The 19,210-nt window shown below is 37.1% G+C and overlaps 1 protein-coding gene across 1 annotated transcript in view; it reads left to right on the top strand.

The window, feature by feature from the left end:
- The first annotated feature begins 1,050 nt into the window (after positions 1-1,050).
- LOC124794900 (pre-mRNA-processing factor 6) overlaps positions 1,051-19,210 on the top strand; it is a 75,758-nt gene continuing 57,598 nt past the window's right edge. Inside the window, exons 1-8 of the mRNA XM_047258600.1 lie at positions 1,051-1,270; positions 1,448-1,507; positions 5,687-5,786; positions 8,051-8,186; positions 8,602-8,758; positions 9,017-9,144; positions 17,644-17,821; positions 17,995-18,139. Of these exons, the coding sequence (XP_047114556.1) occupies positions 1,176-1,270; positions 1,448-1,507; positions 5,687-5,786; positions 8,051-8,186; positions 8,602-8,758; positions 9,017-9,144; positions 17,644-17,821; positions 17,995-18,139 (999 nt within the window). The 5' untranslated portion in view covers positions 1,051-1,175. The remainder of the gene's footprint in view (positions 1,271-1,447; positions 1,508-5,686; positions 5,787-8,050; positions 8,187-8,601; positions 8,759-9,016; positions 9,145-17,643; positions 17,822-17,994; positions 18,140-19,210) is intronic.

Genomic DNA, 19,210 nt, shown 5'->3' with positions numbered 1-19,210 from the left:
TTAATGACAGCCTGTTTTCATGGAACCAGTGAGCTGCCATTTCCATCATGGATTTGTTCATTTGTTTGACAACATTCACATCATTATGTGACGTGATAAAAGTTGTGTCGTCGGCATACATTACAGATTTATATGGTAATGTGTTGGGCGGGTCATTCACATACACAATGAATGAGAAAGGTCTCAGTACAGATCCTTGTGGGACTCCATATTTTACCTTAACAAGGTCAGATTTGTTATTTGAATTTACATAGACCATTTGGTTTCTGTTTGTCACATATGATTTCAGCAGTAATAGTTCTGTTTCAGTTATTCCATATTTTTCTAGTTTCTTAATTAAAATGCTATGTGAGACAGTGTCAAATGTCTTAGTTAAATCAACTCAAGTTGTATAGATATGTTCCCTATTTTCAAAACCTTTTAATATTGATAAGACAACTTCCTTAACTGCTTTTATTGTTGATAGCCCAGTTCGGAATCCATACTGAGCCTTATTGAGAAGGTTGTGACACTCAAAAAAATCGTTTAATTGGTCTTTAATTAATTTTTCAATAATTTTAGATAATATTGGTACTATTGCTATAGGTCTGTAATTTTGGGGTGAATTTCTGTCGCCCTTTTGGTATATGGGCAATACAATTGTCCGTTTAAGTCAGTCTGGAAATGTTTCCTCTGTAAACATCCTATTGATTAAGTAAGGCGGTGGAATGCATATAACGTCTATTATTTTCTTTATGGTAAAATTAGAAAACCATGGATGTCCTCAGTTCTGGAGTTGCTTACTGATCTGACTACATCCAGTATATCCTTATATTAAACAAAGAATTGCATAGATATTAGTAAAAAGCTTTAGATCCCCATTAAAATTTTTATGTTTTGTTATTTAGAAGCATAAACTTCTTTTTCTGTACTTTCTGTGTGTTGATAAAACAGCACCAAGACATATCCGTCTAGCGGTGGTGTTGGTCGATGGCTAGTTGTCGACTTTGCAGTAACGTTCATCGATCTCACAGACATAGTAATGTATGTCCTTGGTCGATCAGTGTTTGTAGCTGCATCTTTGTTGATAGATTTGTTATTGTGTTGCTAACCTAACAAAAACATTATAGAATTTGTTTACATCAGCTTATAGGTAAACAGTTTACCGTAGTTGGACTTAAATTAAACATAACACAATGGCAGTTCCACCAGCAGCGTTGGTGAACCGAAATAAGAAACATTTTATGGGTGTACCTGCTCCTCTTGGATATGTTGCTGGTGTTGGACGAGGGTGAGTTATTTTCTTTTGATTTCTGCTTATGGAAGTGATATGTAATCACGCGAAGCTAAATTGTTTGGAAGATTAACTGCCATCTTTAAATTCTGTTTGTAGCACTCTTCAGTATAGTGACTGAAATTGTATGTCGGTGGTGCTTTAATATATTGAAATCCGTTTTTATGATTTCAGTGCAACTGGCTTCACAACACGTTCTGATATCGGTCCTGCCCGTGATGCAAATGATGTTTCGTAAGTTATATCACAGATTCCATACGTTCACCTAAGTATATGAAACATAACATTGTCTACACGTCTTGGATTCTTGCTCATTGTACGTATATGGTTATAACAGTGCCTCTACTTCCATAAGGTTATGCCTATATGATTTATTTGATGTACCGGTGGAAGTACTTTAAATATTCTACTTTTAGAAAGGTGCTAATACTGTCTTGAAACTATTGATAATATTGAATAATACCAAATATAAACTTATTGAAACATTTGTACTACCACACACAATTCATAACCCACCACCACATTTGCTTCAGCATTTCTATTTGAAGATGTATTTTGTCATCAGCTGGTTGGCTTGTTTTCATATAGGGTAATCATTAGAGAGCGGGTCCATCATAAATTTTTTAGCAATTTTTATATTTCAATGTTTTATACTTCAATGTTGAGTGACTCACTGCCTGTTGTTCAAATCACAGTGAATTAAGAGTATGATTGCTATTGCTAATCTTAGGAAAGCAGCAGTTGGCTGTCTGAAGTTTTTGTCATATTTTGAAATAAGTGTCTTCACATCCAAGGTGAAAGACAGAGTGAAAATAATATGATCCTGGTAGGATTTGATCCCACATCCTCATGCTTTCCAACCACAAAGTGTACCACTAGACTACCACGCCAGATTCAAATCAGATCCTACTTGCTGCATTCTCCATCAATGCTGCTGTCTTGAATTGTTCCAGCTGTTCTCTAGGTGGCAGTGACATCGTTTTCGCAACTCAACCTTCATTCATCATAATTCAGACAGTTTGTATGAAATATTTATGAAGAAAAATTTTTCTCATGAACTAGTGTATCTGTTGGTTAAAACAACATCAAAGCTCCTACAGCAGTTCCTGAGATTATCCTATATATACTAATGGATGCTAGCAGGCAACTTCATTGTTGTTGTTGTGGTCTTCAGCCCAGAGACTGGTTTGATGCAGCTCTCCATGCTACTCTATCCTGTGCAAGCTTCTTCATCTCCCACCATCTGCAACCTAGATCCTTCTGGATCTGTTTAGTGTATTCATATCTTGGTGTCTCTCTATGATTTTTACCCTCCATACTGCTCTTCAGTACTAAATTGGTGATCCCTTGATGCCTCAGAATACGTCCTACCAACCGATCCCCTCTTCTAGTCAAATTGTGCCACAAATTTCTCTTCTCCCTAATTCTTTTCAATACCTCCTCATTAGTTATGTGATCTACCCATCTAATCTTCAGCATTCTTCTATAGCACCACATTTCGAAAGCTATTGTCTTCTTGTTTAAACTATTTATCGTCCACATTTCACTTCCATACATGGCTACACTCCATACAAATACTTTCAGAAACGACTTCCTGACACTTAAACCTATACTCGATGTTAACAAATTTCTCTTCTTCAGAAACGCTTTCCTTGCCATTGCCAGTCTACATTTTATGTCCTCTTTACTTCGACCATCATCAGTTATTTTGCTCCCCAAATAGCAAAACTCTTTTACTACTTTAAGTGCCTCATTTCCTAATCTAATTCCCTCAGCATCACCCGGTGTAATTTGACTATATTCCATTATCCTCATTTTGCTTTTGTTGATGTTCATCTTATATCCTCCTTTCAAGACAATGTCCATTCCATTCAACTGCTCTTCGAGGTTCTTTGCTGTCTCTGACAGAATTACAATGTCTTCGGCGAACCTCAAAGTTTTTATTTCTTCTCCATAGATTTTAATTTCAACTCCGAATTTTTCTTACTGCTTGCTCAATATACAGGTTGAATAACAAGGGGGTAGGCTACAACCCTGTCTCACTTCCTTCCCAACCACTGCTTCCTTTTCATGCCCCTCGACTCGTATAACTGCCATCTGGTTTCTGTACAAATTGTAAATAGGATTTTGCTCCCTGTATTTTGTCATCCTGCATTTGACATCCACATTTTGGATGAAGGCCTTCTCTAAACTTTCCGTGATTTATGGTCTTCAGCTGTATACATTCATGTTGATTTCAGTTTTTCTTTTTTTCTGATCTCATATACCCACCTTTCCTTTGGTGTTGTCACAGCCTTCTTTGATGTGATTGAATCCAGTGAAGAACTTCCTTGTCCATCTACCACCATCTGCCTGGCTACATGACCTGTCTGTCTCTGTTTCTGCATATAATATGCATTAAAATAATATTACGTCTACCACTCCTGCCTGCCCACTGATTTTTGTTTTTCTCTCTCTCTCCTAGTAATTCTCCAACTTGCATCTCTCCATTGCTTTCTGAGCAACTGTTGATTGCTTCATGGTTCTCAAATTAAAAGCCAATTTTCAGCTGTCATACTGTCATAAGTCTAAAGCAATTATACAAATGGATTGTTAACTTACCTTTTCACCAGTGTTGACAGTTTAGATTTGATAACTTGCCAAGTTACTTTTAATATTTAATTTGTTTGATTTCATTTACTATTTCGCTACTGATTTGATGGAAGCCATTAAGAATTACCTAGGCATAATCCAAACCCTGTTGTAGACACACAAAATGTCTCTGACAACAAACACACTGGTCCTTCTCAAGAACAGCATAAATTGGATATTGTGCTCCAGCATGAAGTCAGAGATGTCAAACTGTACAAAGCCACTGATTATTTTGTGATATTCTCATGCACATTGGGCATCACTCAAATAAATAACAGGAATATTGTTAACTACCATCTATCAAGTTCCACCATCTGCTGCCATAAGACTCTCAAAATGCACAGGCCGGGTTCTGCAATCTGGAAGTGCCACTTTGATTCACAATTAAGTACCTCACACATTGCCAAAATTGGAATACCAAGCTTTTTGAGTTCCCTTCTTGGATTTTGTCAAGTGTTTTAGCTTTTGAGCAATTAATTCTCCACAGAAATGTCACAGTTTGTATTGGCTGTAACAATATCTATCCCAGCTGATCAAAACTGTGTAAAGTTAATGAGACCTAGAAAATTTATTCTTGCTAAAAGCAAGCAGGATTAATACTTGATTGTTTCATCTTGAATTTCCCAGTTTTACCATATTATTCCAGACAAATGTCATAGTAGTGCCCATCAGTCTTTCTGTAATCTGAAAACATCATCTTGCATAGACATTATTATTAGATTGTTGTTATTACTATTGCTGTTATTTTTATTGTTGTCTTTATTAAGTACCCTTTGTATTTTATATTATTTATTTGATGTATAACATTATTTACTCTTTGTGTCAAATATGAAATAAAGTATTTCGAAACTGGCTTGTCATAAAGGCATGTTGTACCTTTCCTTTTCAGTTGTTATGTACCTCACATAGCTTTTTCCATTTGTTTCTGGCAAGTTTCTTATAGTATTGACAACATATAAATCATACAAGCTGCTCATTGTACATGAAATTGAACAAAGACACCCCTTTCTGCTTTTATCCAAAAATGAAGGCAGAGATACAGTTTAGAACGTACCTCAGTGGCATCCAATTCAGTCACAATCCCCACTAAAAACATTTAGGTCTTATAATGTGCGAAACAGTTTGAAGTAGAATACATGGTAAAATTTTGACATGGTACTGGTTTTATGGAATCACGTCTCAATTAAAATCGTGTTTTAGCAGAGACACTGTTTTCAGGAATTCGTATATTTTGCAGCTGACTGCTGTTCTCCAATAGAAGTTGATCAGTAGTAACACAGAGCAATTGCACATCCAGCTTATCTTGACATGGAAATAACCTTTGGAAGTAGGTGGTGTACTTTAGTGTTCACTGTCATTTAACTTGCTCGTTACAAAATTAAGGGTTGTGCCATATAAGTGCACTCATGAATCAATCAATGTAATTATTTTTGTAACACTTTTTGCTAATCATTGCTCAAGTAAAATGTTTCTGGTGAAAAAGTGTCCTGCATGGACATTTTTTCCCATCTCAATTTATTTAAAATGATTTCTTAAGATGGATTTTAACACAAAAAGCTTATGCTCGGGACAGTATTATGGCTGCATTGCTGCAAAAAGATTTTATGAAAATTGAGCCTTCCTTCACTCTGTATGAGTGTTGATAAGATGATTAAGTGTCAGATGGGAGGAGGGCACAAGAAAGTTTTTTTTTAATTAAAGAATTTTAGTGATGTGTGAAAATATCTCCTCTTTGTTGAGGGAGATGGAGATGCACTGAATAATGTGCCATATACTTTGCAGAGATGATCGGCATGCTCCACCAAGTAAAAGAAAAAAAGGTCATCAGAAAGAGGAAGAAGAAGATGATGATGAGGATTTAAATGATTCCAATTATGATGAGGTACGTAGTGGTCTGAATTTTGATTTTGTTCGTAGCAATGAATTGTGATACTTATCTTGCATTACTTTTTCAATAATGCACGAAGCTAATTCTGTTCAAAAAAAGCTTCTAGATTATTATTTAAAGAAGAATATTTTCTTATCGGCTTTCACCAAATTATTCTACAGATGGTATTTATGTATAGACTTTAAAGCATACCGTGTGTCTGTAAATGAAAAGTTGCTACCAAAATTATTACGCATATTCCTTAAGAATAGTCTTTTGTTTTGGGAGGATGAACTGATGTGCAATTTAAAGTGGAATCAGCACTGCCTGGTGGAACGTGCGGGGACTAGGTGGCAGTCAGACAAGGCTGCTAGGTGCAGCATTGGAATGCTGTGCGGCAGGGAGGGGGGCAGAAACGGGTAATGGTAAATGAGAGCTTTGGAGAAGGGAAAGACACCGGTCGGTGCATTGGCAGAGGAGAACAGAGCACATTGAGGGTGAAGGGGTGTGAATTGGGAGGAGGTGACAGGACAAAGGAGCCGGGAACTGTTGGGTGGAGGGTGTGAGGATAGTAGGTTACAGGAGGTGGAACCCTGATGATTATGGTAATTGAGAATGTGTTGTAAGGATAACTTCCATATGCATGTGCTCGTAAAATAGTGTGAACACCTCGAACTAATTTATGAGCATAACATGATGTCATTGGAGCAACGATGCATATGACATAATCTGTTACCAAAAAATCATCTGTAACATACTTGAAAATGGTCTAAGGTCGAAATTGTACAATCATACAGGAAATAAAGGAAATGGCAGCTGACAGCTTTTTATATATTGTTATGATCACCAGCTAGCTGTCCACCACGATGAATGGCTCCTGTCAAACTTTAGCCCAGGGCAAACTGGATCACCATGTGGCACAACATGCATCTGAACATAGTATGCTTCATATCAGTGGTTGCTTTGAAATCTTGGCTATTTGGATCCTCTGTGCCACCACCAGCTTTCCTGAACTGTGCAGATGAAAACTCTTCTTACAACATATTCTCCACTACCATAATCATCAATGCCTCAGTGTATTGTAAACGACTATCCTCACATTCCCATGCAACACCTTTCACCCCCATTGTCGTAATACCTCTTCCCAATTCACACCTCTTCACCCTCATTGTGCTCCACTCTCTACCAATGCACCCATCAGCGTTGTCCCTCAAAGCATCCTGATGCTGCACCTGGCAGCCTCGTCCAGCTACCATCTAGTAACTGCTTGCTCCACCAGACAGTGCTGACTCCTCTTCCTGCCACCCTTACCCTGCTTCCCTCCCCCTTGTCTGCCCAACTCCGTATTGGTCCTTGCATTTGACATGACACCATTGCGTTCTGATGAGAGCAACTGAAGATAGCGGTCATGTGTGCATGAGGTGTGCTTGCTGTGTGAATGTGTGTGTGTGTGTGTGTGTGTGTGTGTGTGTGTTTTCTTCTCTGAAGGTGTGTGTTTTCTTTTCTGAAGAAGGTTTTGGCCGAAAGCTCAATGTGTAACGGTCTTTCCATTGTGCTAGTCTGCCTTGTCATTGTGTCAAGTTTACAGTGAGTACTAGTCTATCCTTTTTGTAATTCCAACCTGGACTTTCGATTGTTTATTTTACCAGTAAACTTGTTTTTAAATTGTGGCCCAAAAACTTGGCGCAAGGATTTAAAACTTAAAAAAAAAAAAAAAAAATGTGCAGCTCTTCTAGAATGTACTAATGCATGCACTGTCAACATACATCAAACAGCTTATGAATTTGAACATGTTGATGTGACATTCAACTTGGAGTGTGGCAACTCTGCTCCAAACTTTCATGATTTCCTGCCAAATACCAATCCTTAAAGTACTATTGAATAGAGTTTAAGATGGTGAATGGTGACTCAATGGTGCATAGATTTATGTAGAGTTTTCCACAGAGATGTATTCTACCTCAGCAACCCTAAAATCGTGCTCTACATTGAACACAGATGTACAGGGGCACTGCCTTGCCCTTATTGCATGATGGATGGTTTAAACTGCCTTCCTTGTCTCGTGGTTCTCTAAGACCAACCTTTGAGTCACATACTGAACTTAAGGAATAGCTCTTGTTGAAGAATTGTGTTTGGTATTTAATAACTTGGCATTCAATATGATTTTATTTACTGGCCTGTGTTAGTAGCTCTTATGACACTGCAGTCAAAAGAGTCACTTACTCACAGTGATTTGATTTAATATTCGTTTTACAGTGTTTTGTTTTTATACTGTGTTACAGTTTTCAGGTTATGGTGGGTCCTTATTTAGTAAAGATCCATATGACAAAGATGATGAGGAAGCTGATGCTATTTATGAAGCAATTGACAAGAGAATGGATGAGAAAAGGAAAGAATACCGAGAAAAAAGACTGAAAGGTCTGTACACAAAATTCTTATTTGTTACTTCTGGGATACCTCGCTATTCTGTGAGATGTAGATTGTCATATTGAAAACAACATCCTACTCATGACGTTTTATTATAAGTAGTTATCGGTGTTTGTTTTTTCACACTTGTTTTGTTTTACTGTTTGCTACATGCTGCATTCTAATAAATGTAAAACTTTAACCCCAAAAATAACTGGTCTCTTCTGAAATGAATTTTGCACTTTGTAAGTATTGCATAATATATATGAAATTAAATCAGCATTACCCTTTCACTTGGTCTGAGTGTAGTAGTTATGATGGTTAACATGAGAGATAAAATTGGAAGAAATCAGTTCATTAAATACAATTACAGCTGTTTTTATTATTTATTTCAACAATGTATTAACTTCAAATCTCTGATACACAGAGGAACTGGAGCGCTATCGACAGGAGAGGCCAAAAATTCAGCAGCAATTCAGTGATTTAAAAAGAGGTTTAGTAAATGTGACTGAGGATGAATGGCGTAATGTTCCTGAAGTAGGAGACGCTCGAAACAGGAAGATGAGAAACCCTCGCTCTGAAAAGTAAGATTTTTTTCCTTAATTTAGTTAGTTTAAACAACAACTGCTGTTTTGTAGTTGTGGAATTTGTATGCATACTAATGTAAAATAATTATTGCACCAGTTTTGAAAATACCTTGTTTTCTTTATCAGTGAACACTTATAATTTAGTTCTCCAATTGACAGATCTGTTATCACAGAACAGTGGCTCCAGCAATGAGAACTGTATTTGATTGCTATGCAGATAGCGTATAAGAAGTTATGATGTTTCTTTTGCTGTAGATTTACTCCTCTTCCCGACTCTGTACTTGCACGAAATTTGGGAGGTGAAACAACTACGTCACTGGATCCGAGTAGTGGTATTGCTAGTGCCTTCCCAGGCACAACTACACCCGGATTTTCCACACCAGGTACGTTCAAGAATTCCATGTAAAAGACATTGATGTATTGCATTAAGTATTTATGAATGGTAGTAATCGAAGAGACACTGACAGCTGTGAATTACCTGCATCCCTTTGTGTTTGATGTCTTCCCTGACGGTGATGTCATCATACAGTGATTTGTGAGTGGACATTGGTTTGCAGTAATTGTAATCCCTCCAGGTCTGTGCCTTATGAGATGTTTCATTATCTCTGGCCAAACAGGAAAGCCACATGTTACCACAAAGCAAACCAGATAGCTGTTATTTGGTGTGCCAGGTAACTAACTACTATAACTCCAGGTTAGGGAGGTTTTCATGGGCAGTTACAATTTGTTGTCTAAGGGTCAGCCTGAAAACATTAAATAATAACAGGATTCTCCTGAATTGTCTCATATGTAAGAAATAGCAGATAAAAGTAGTGGGATAGCATCACGTAACCTAGTGAGTTGTTGAAAGTTTCAGAAATGTTTAATTAATAGAAATTCTTGAGTAACCTCCTTTGTTGTGCCCTACATTATATTCTACAACTCTCTGCCCTGCATTTGACTGTTTTAATGCATTGTTTTTTCACAAACCCAAGGTGGATATCAGTGTAGCTCAGTGACTTTAATGTTCGTATTTGGTGTTTAGGAAAATTGAAAATTGTTGAAAGAAGTAGTGTCTCGAGACAGTATAAGGATCCTTTGGGAAGAGGAAGAATGTGTCGTACAAGCCATTGGTAACAAAATTTGTCCTAAACATGATGAAAGAAAGGAGAAAATGTGAGATAGCAGTACACCAAACTGGACATCGGCAGATCAATAGAGAGATTAAGGAAGCACAAAAAATGGTTTCAAGTAAACGTATGAAAAGGAAAATTCTCTCGAGGAAACTATATGATTGTAAGCAGAATTGCTGGCTATACTCACCTTAAAGTGAATTGTTAGTACTGCTGATAAGACACATATAAAAGTGCACAGACTATTGTGACTTTCAGAACTACTAGTTCCTTCTTCACAGAGGAGAGAGGGGTGGATTGGACGAGATTAAAAAGGAAGGACAGGTCATTGAGACTACAGGATCAAAGGGAAATACCTGCTGTGAGGATGAGGAGAGACAAAGCATCATGGGGTCTGAGTGACCTAATCTTGTCTTCCAGTTTTCCTCAATCCAACCCTTCCTCCTCCCCAAGAAAGAAACTGTTAGTTCAAAATCCGAGAATAGTGTGTATACTTTTAAATATGAGTATGTCAATCAGCAGTATTGCCAGTTCTCCTGAATGCTGGCCAGTAGTTCTATCTCAAAATAAATTTAAACTGATTGTTGAAAACTTAGTAATACAGAAGGAGCCTACTGAGCAATACATAGAGAGTGGAAGAGGTGTATAGAGGAACTGTGTTCTGGGAAAAGTTTGGATGAAAATCTCCTGGAAAATGTTAATGTAGTTTGTGAAGATGAGCTTGACACTTTTGTATTGAGGGAAGAATTTCACACAGAATTAAAGGGACTGAAAGATCATAAAGGTCCGAGTACTGGTACCATCCCTGCCATCACAGGGAATTACTGAAATCACTCATTGTTATTGTTGTCGTTGCCTTTGTTTTCAGTCTGAAGGCTGGTTTGATGCAGTTCTCCAAGCAAGCCTGTCCTGCACAAGCCCCTTTAACTTTGCACAAATACTGCAATCTACATACATTTGAAGCTGCTTACTGTATTAATCTCTTGATCCCCCGCCCCACAATTTGTATTTGCCACGCATCCTTCTATTACCAGATTGACAAATCTATGATGTCCCATAAAGTGCTCTTTCAACTGATTCTTTTGTATTTCATGCCATAGCAAGGCAATGACAAGAGAAAATAGTGTCTCACGCTGTGTGGAAATCACGGAATGTAGTGCGAGCACAAGAGAAAGTAGACACCATGATGCATGGAGATTTGGGCTGCTCCTGGAAGTATGCTTGGATGGCCAAAGGTGTTAAGTACCCCTCACGATAAACGGGTAATCTAGGCTTGAGTTTCAGTCCGTCACAAGTTTTAATTTGTTCTGAAATATTCAAAAGCTGATGTGAAACCATAATTTCAATTTGAGAATTCATTCTAAATTAAATGCTGCCATTAATTGTAAGTGCAATGTCTCAAGACACTGCACAGCATATTCTTAAGGAGCTACATTCAGAGAATCTGCACATATTGGACAGAAACTTGGAAGCTGAGGAAGAAGGAAAAGGAAGACAGTAAACTTTTGAGATGAGGTGTTAGAGGAGAGTGTTGAAGGTACCATCAACTCAAATGAAGAAATGCTAATAAGAGCAGGAGAGACAAAAAGCCTACTCAAAACAGTCACTGTTAGGAGGAATGTCATGATTAGCCACACACTGACAAAGTTTCAGTAAAACAAGTGCAGAGAAGAGCAGGAGGGGCAAGGAGCATACTGAAAATAATCACTGTTAGCATGATAAATATGGGAAGTCTCATACTCTGCCATTCATTTCAGTTCTATACTCTGATTGAGGAAATGGTTGAGGGAAGAGGACAGAAAAGATGACTGAGAAGGAGTTGATGGATAAAGTTAACAGTGGCAGTAGATAGGAGAGCATTGAGAGACTAGCATCAAAAAGGGAGGAAGGAACTGCTGGGTTGAAGAGAAAAATAAAATTAGGAGATTCTTCTGCTTCTGTGGTTATGGTAACTAGTTGTGCAAACAAAAGCAAAGACTAAATATGTTCTCTTGAAAATAGAAGTTTATAGATGCACCCAACTATTGTTGCAGAAACAGTGGTTCAACAGGGTGCCCAGTGCTTCTTTCATTTTGTGAATTGTACTGTTAAGACTGTGTTGGTGACTATCTCTATCTTACATAAACACCTGTATTTGGATGAACTGTAGGTAATCAGTATGGGATTGTTTAAAACAGAAATGTACTGATGGCCTCAGCAGTTTGGTCCCATTAGACCTTACCACTACCTAAAACAGAAATAGAAGACCATGTTAGCAGTTCTATGTACAGATGTTGTAGTGTTTTAATTCTGGCAGTAAATATTCAACATTATCGTTGGTTGCTGTCCATGGTCCATATGAATGTGATCCAGAGACATCAGCAGTTATGGAACTGGACCCTATCCAATATTGTAACAGGAGAGGAAAAGTGGCTTAAAAGATACATTGTCTTTGCTCTGTATGGTTATAGAACTGCTATCACAATTGAATAAAGTAGGTCAGTAGTCACAAGTTGGTATGAATGTGCCTTCTCAAAGGACAGTCCAAATACTGATATTTCTCAAAGCCATCCACTTATAACACTTAACTAGACCCATGTGATTTGTTTCATATCACAAACATTAAAGTAACTCTTGTGGATATTATTTTAAGCTCTTGAAAAGTGTCTGTCCACCTTTTAAACAGCAGTAAACAGTTTTTTCCAAATTTACCTGCTATGAAAACTCTTCTAAGTGGTTTGACAAGACATAATAGGTAATCCAACTTGAAGGAGGTACATTTGAGAAGATATGAAAATGAGTTTTTGGAACGGTAGAAATTTTATTCCTTTCAAAAATTTTCTGAGTGAACATGACATTGCGGAATTTAAGGAAAAACTGATGGAGTAATTGGATGTTTCTGTATGCCCAGTTTGGTAAATTCTGACATGTTTACATGCTTTACTGCACACCTGTACATTACACAAGCATAAAGAGTACTGTAAATATTGCCCCTGCACCAAATTCATACTCTTGAGGAGAAAAAACCTTGTTTCACAAAGCGCCTAGCATCCAGCGTACATTGGTCTATCGATTACTCATATGATTTTGAAACGCATCCCTGTTGGTTTTTGAACATACTCTGTAAGTTGATTTCTGAATGAATCATAAGTTAATTTTTGAATATGTGCATAGTGTGCATGATGTATCTGTCAGGGGAATCCTCCTCGCATCTAAAAATAAACTTTCCTGCAAGCAAAAGGGGACCGGGCTATACGAGCTGAGCTGAGTAAAGCTGAACGAGTGAATGTCAATCGCTGTCTGATTATGTGGTTGATTGGTTCTACGAGTGATCAGCGTTGTTATAATTACTAGCAAAATCCATGGACTCAGACTACCAGAGTGGAAGTAAACGACTAAGAGGAATAACAGCTAAGAAAGCTTACATATTATCTTCTCATTGTATCCAAGAAAATGAAATTTTGAGAAAATTTTTTCCCAGATCACTACACCAGTAAGGCCCAGTTGTACAGTTCCCGTCTAGCAGCCGCTTAAGTTCTATTCTGGAAGTAGTGTGGAAAATGGTTTGTACGAACATAACAATGCCTAACCAGAGAATAATCAGGGATAACTAAACTGGTGATTCTGGCAGGGTTAGTGAAGTTAACCGGTGAATAAGTTTTGACAAAGGCAGGAGTAGTTCCAGAATTAGTCATGAAAGGATTGTTTGTTAGAAAGAGGAAGGAGAAGGAACGGGGACATCACACAAATTATGGAAGAATATGATGATTCCAAATTTATACAAAAATCTCATACTACTACTTTTCGATCTCAAGCTAGAGAAACTGGAGTGTATGAATGAAATGTGAAACTATTTTCTAACATACAGCTTTTTGCTTGTAGTGGGCCTAATGGGCATTTTATGTTGGTCTTTGTGAATTATATTCTGTCATGTTATAAAACTGACCAATTGTGCCAAAACAGTCTTGTTTATTTGGTGTGTGTTACAATTGCTGCAATGATAGAAAGGCCTACTTTGTTTTATCTAGCAGATGGTGACAAAATAGACTTAATCAGATCAAGAAACCACACCAGTCTTGGGTACTATTTGTATTAACATCTTACGCAGTATTAGACAACGATATTTGGATTTTTCATGTAGCAAAACATTTAACAATCTTTGATGAGGTAATAGATTCTTTCGCAGAAAGGGAGGCATACCCTGTAAAGCTGTAGCAAGATTAGAGCGAAAACAAAGATAGGAGCTAAAGATTGAAGAAATATGTATTGTCTTGCTTGTTTCTTGTCTTTACTGATTTTAGGTACCCTATATTTAATTTTATGTCACCCAAAACAGAAAGTTATTAGCTAACAGGCAATAAAGAGTGCAAATTTTCTGAAGAGTTCTTATTCTCCCAGTCACAAAGAGACCCACCCAGTATTAATTGTGGATTTTTTTAGTGGGGGGGTAGGATGTCAAACTGGGCGACTGGGAACAGGAGAGGCACCACAGGACATTTTAATTAATAGTTTTATGGCAACCAGTGCAAAATATATATGTTTCAATTGCAAGGAGCGAAATACAGTGACGTGTGATAAAAGAATGCTGTGTGAAGCCCAAATAACATGTCTTACATTTCCTCAAACATACATGTTTTATGTATCAGACTCTTCAGAAAGATGTGCACCACAAAATGAACATATTATTGAAAATACGTTTTTTTTTTTTTTTTAAATTTTTACGTCATATTTCAAACGCTCGGTGGAGGAGGGGGGGGGGGGGGGTCGCATTCTTGTATTGCCCCGGTTCTGAAATATCGTAGATCCAGGGCTGACGTGCAGAGCAGTCTGAGTTATAGTGGGGAAGTGTGTAGTCTCCACGTGGCCCGTGTTTACATTTAGTGATTTTGCTGTTTCCTCTTCTTTTACTGCTCTCACGTCAAATGAAAAAAAAAAAAAAATGGATTTCTGTGGCGGAGAGCTATCAAGTGAAGTAAAATACATACACATGATTATGGAAGGCTAATATATGTTATTAGTTTCAGATTTTATTTTATTTCCACTTATCTGACAATCATTCATTTATCGCCTTGTAGAACAATGAAGTTATTTTTGTCGGTTTGCTAAAGAAATTTGGTTTTTTATTAATCTTTTACAATGAGGCAGTCAATGTATTTGAAACGAAGTGCTTAGTTCCACACTATTGGCTAATTGCAACTGCTCATTGCATTTCAAGTGCACGTTTTCATACAGTACTGGTACTCAAAGAAAATTTACATCCCGAAACCCACACTGAAAAGCTTAATATCAGGTCGTGGCCTGCTTCATTGGGAATCTGGACATACAAATGTGCTCTTTAAGTATGCACTTTAAATGTGCCACTTGAGTATGGCTCACGAAATTCCATTTCTTTTGGAGTATCCTCTGATGGATTTTTTCTTTTATGACATAATATAAGATCTTTTAATGTTTTACACAAATGATCATACGGGTTTCCTGCGTCATAGTAGCTGCCAATGCGGTGGCGCTTGTTATCTGTCGCTCTCTGACAACTACTGAAACGAACCTATTTCTAACAGGTCATGGGAAAATATTGTGAATGGCAGTTTGAAAAGCGTTTCTATCAAAGTAAATTTCCTTTTACGCAAGTTGAACTACGTGCAAGAATGTACAATGAATTTCTGAAATCACAGAGCGTTTGATGATGAGCCATTTAGAAGTACTTCATGCCCAGAAGATCAGACATTCATGTTGTTATTATGACCAAATTGATGTGCTACGGGAAGCTCTCTCTCCTCTGTGGTAGCTAATTTATTTGTGGAAAATTTTGAGGACAAGTCACTGGACTCGGCTAAAAATTTTACTGGCGCATTTGTGTGATATATCTTAAAGTGTGACACGCACAAAAAAGATCAACACTATATGTGAAAGCTTAGCTTCTCTTGCGGCTTATTAACCTTAGAGACCAATATTATATGTGAAAGCTTTGCTTTTCTTACAGCAACACTATGTATATTAATTTAAAACATTAAGTTTTCCTGTTTGTGTGTCCGCACTACTTAACATTGATGTTGCTATTAGCTGACTACATCACGTGTCCTGTGGTCTCAATAACCGCTGTCATCGTCTGGCGGGATCACGTGACATGAGCTATTACTGGCTTACAAAAGCACGTTGCAATCTCGATTTCAATGGTTCGGAAAGTATCATGCGGTGTTTGGTGGAATTCGAATTTATACTTTCGTAATACGAAAATATGCAGTGTACATGTTGCTGCACATCTAAAATCTTTCCAAAAGGGGTTTTCTGCCCTGAGTTTCATCTTCTAAAGTGCCGGGAAATTCTACGCCCGTGTATAAAAACATAACCATTCAGAGGATTGATAAGTTTTACAGTTCTGAGGGAAAATATACTGTCATTTAATAACACGGAAAAAGTGTATTTTTAACCGGGAAAAATCCGGGAATTTTTTTTCCTTGTCTGCGTATACACTCTGAAAAAATTAAAAATTAAAAAAATACCATATTTGTGGCTGGTTGCCTTAAAGATTTAATCATTACCATTGTGCTATAGCCAAGCCCATTAAATATTGTTTCTTCTCATCAAGATAACATAAATATTCTCATGTACCCCTCCTCTTGACACTTTCAGTGATAGTACATGAGTGACAGTGGCATAGGGCTACTAAACATCATTTTCCCATGAATCTTCTCAGGTAAAAAATTTTGGTATTAGATGACACATTCAGAGGTGACGTAGGGCCAGATATGGAGACATAGGGCCAGATATGGACGTGAGGTGGATTTGAGGTTACCCTGTTAAGGTGTTAAAAAAATGTCAATCCCAGTACGGGTGATACCTGCAGCCTTACATGGTAGCTGATCCATTGATTTAAATTACATTTGAATTGATCCCACGTAGGCTGTGAGACTTGATTGCATGTTTGTGTTCAGATTCATTAGATTAATAATTTTGCTGATGAGAGGAAGTGCACTGGACCAAATGTTTCATTCATCACATCCAAAGCTGTGGGAGACTATCACTATAAAAATTAAAATAAATGGTAACGTATGAAGCTGTTATTACTGTAGAATTGAAAATGTTGATAGAAATTTCTGTAGACTTGTAGTCATTCCTAGGTTGAAAATTTCTGAAAAAGAGAGTATGTTGTGTTGAAGTTGGTAGGTACATATAACTATTATCGCTATGTCCTGTTATCAGGACTCAGTTAACAAAGTACTTTTTATTTGTAGTTTGCTTGAACTTAACATTTGGCTTGAGATTTGCTAAAGGTATGTTCATGTGAATTAGTAGAACATAGACTGAACATGTTATTGTATGGGACACAGAGTAGTTGCTGTTGTTTGACTGAATCACGATTTGAACGGTAAAAAAGACATGAGGGTCAAATTAAACAATGGCCAATTTTTAACAAAAAATTAGTTACTTGTGGGCAATGTGTTTTTTCTTTAACAAGCATCACAAAAGTTCTGCAAACTAATAAAAAGATTTGAAGGAAGCCCTATCAACTTGTGTTGTTTAATTGACAAAACTCTTCAAATGATTTACCTACAGCATAAGGAAGTTCCATTTTTACAAGTTATCTTTCAGAAATATTTTTGGAAGGTGATGCCAATTGTGGGGACAAGCCACTCATCACACAACTTTTATGAAAACTTATATTTTTAATTTGTTTGTGGATACTTTTATTTTAATAAATATGTGTAAAATGTATGTAATTGTTCTTTTGTCTAGGAAAAGTCATCAGTATTTTGTACAGTGTTTTAGGTTTTTTTCTGTTTGTGCTTTAAGGAATGTTAACACCTACTGGAGATTTGGACTTGTGCAAAATTGGACAAGCTCGCAACACATTGATGAATGTGAAGTTGAGCCAAGTATCTGACTCTGTAGAGGGCCAGACAGTAGTTGATCCTAAAGGATACCTGACAGATCTTCAGAGCATGATACCATCATATGGTGGAGACATAAAGTGAGTTTTGATTGGGTATATGTACTATTGTTGCTAACAAAAATTTAACTATGATCTTTTATTTAGTGGATTTGCTTTACACAGGATAATAGTAGATTTCTGCCTATTTTTATTTCTGCCATTGATTGGAACCAGAATACAATTTTTTCACTCTTGAGTCATTTTATTTTCAGTGACATAAAGAAGGCACGACTTCTCTTAAAGTCTGTGCGAGAGACAAATCCAAACCACCCACCTGCTTGGATAGCGTCAGCCAGACTGGAGGAGGTTACTGGCAAAGTACAAGCTGCAAGGAACCTTATTATGAAAGGTTGTGAGGTAATGGCTTTGAAATCTTGCATACTCTGAATTTATTGTTTTCCTTAATGTCACCCTTATGAAATTTGAAACCATTATTTGATAATTTTTGAGGCTGCTATTTTTCAGTTGAAAAAACTTTAGCATGCAAAAAGGACATTAAACACACAGGATTTCATTCAGACAGTCTTGGAAGTGGGTGTAAATGGAAAGTTGAAGTAGATATAGTCTTGGCAGGTTGGCAGAGTTTTGATAGAAGTAGGGACTTTGATATGGAATACACATAAAAGCTTTATACATGCAAACAATCATGTTGCCGTCATCACTTGCACTGATGAACTTATCACACACCTGAAGGTGGCAACATTGTTATTTGCCAAAATGTTGTGGCTATTGGACCAGAGATCCACCCACCATGAATTAATTCCTCATAATCCACACTGGGTAAAATTGAAGATTAACAGAAAACCTAAATATTTTTAACTTGTTTGTCATCAGTAGGTTAACAGGAGAAGAACATGAAAGACATGGTACACAGGGAAAAAAAAATAATAAATGTGTTGTAGCAGTATGGAAAAAAAGGGGCAAAATGTGCATTACAGAGTATCAGGTTTGAAGGCCTGAAGATTAATGAAACACAGCTGAAGTGAAGGTAGTTCATAAATCAGATAAAAGAGAACAATCTCACCAATTAAATCTAAGTGAAAATGATTATGAACTGATGAGTTATGGATTTACAAGTTCCATTGATCACATTCGCAGTACTTTGTTATGATTTTTACCGTCTCAGTTGGTTTATAAAATATGAGTAGCAAGTCTCTCAGTGTGTATGCTGACTAAAAAATTGATTCAGATCTGGTATGGTACTGAAAACATTGCAAGGTAGAAATAATGATGTGAACTGTGGTGCATCCCTTGTGGAGTATTGGTTAGCATCATTGGCTGGAGTGTTGCAGGTCCCAATCACCAACATGTATTTGTTATTTAGTATTTATACTTCTTGGAAGGTTCTCAGGACTTCTAATGTTTGTTATGCCATGACATGGAGATGCTGGGTACCTCAAAACAGTATATAACCTTGGCTCCAATTAA

Source organism: Schistocerca piceifrons, chromosome 4, assembly GCF_021461385.2.
Source record: "Schistocerca piceifrons isolate TAMUIC-IGC-003096 chromosome 4, iqSchPice1.1, whole genome shotgun sequence".
NCBI lineage: Eukaryota > Metazoa > Arthropoda > Insecta > Orthoptera > Acrididae > Schistocerca > Schistocerca piceifrons.
This window is presented reverse-complemented; position numbering and strand designations above follow the sequence as displayed.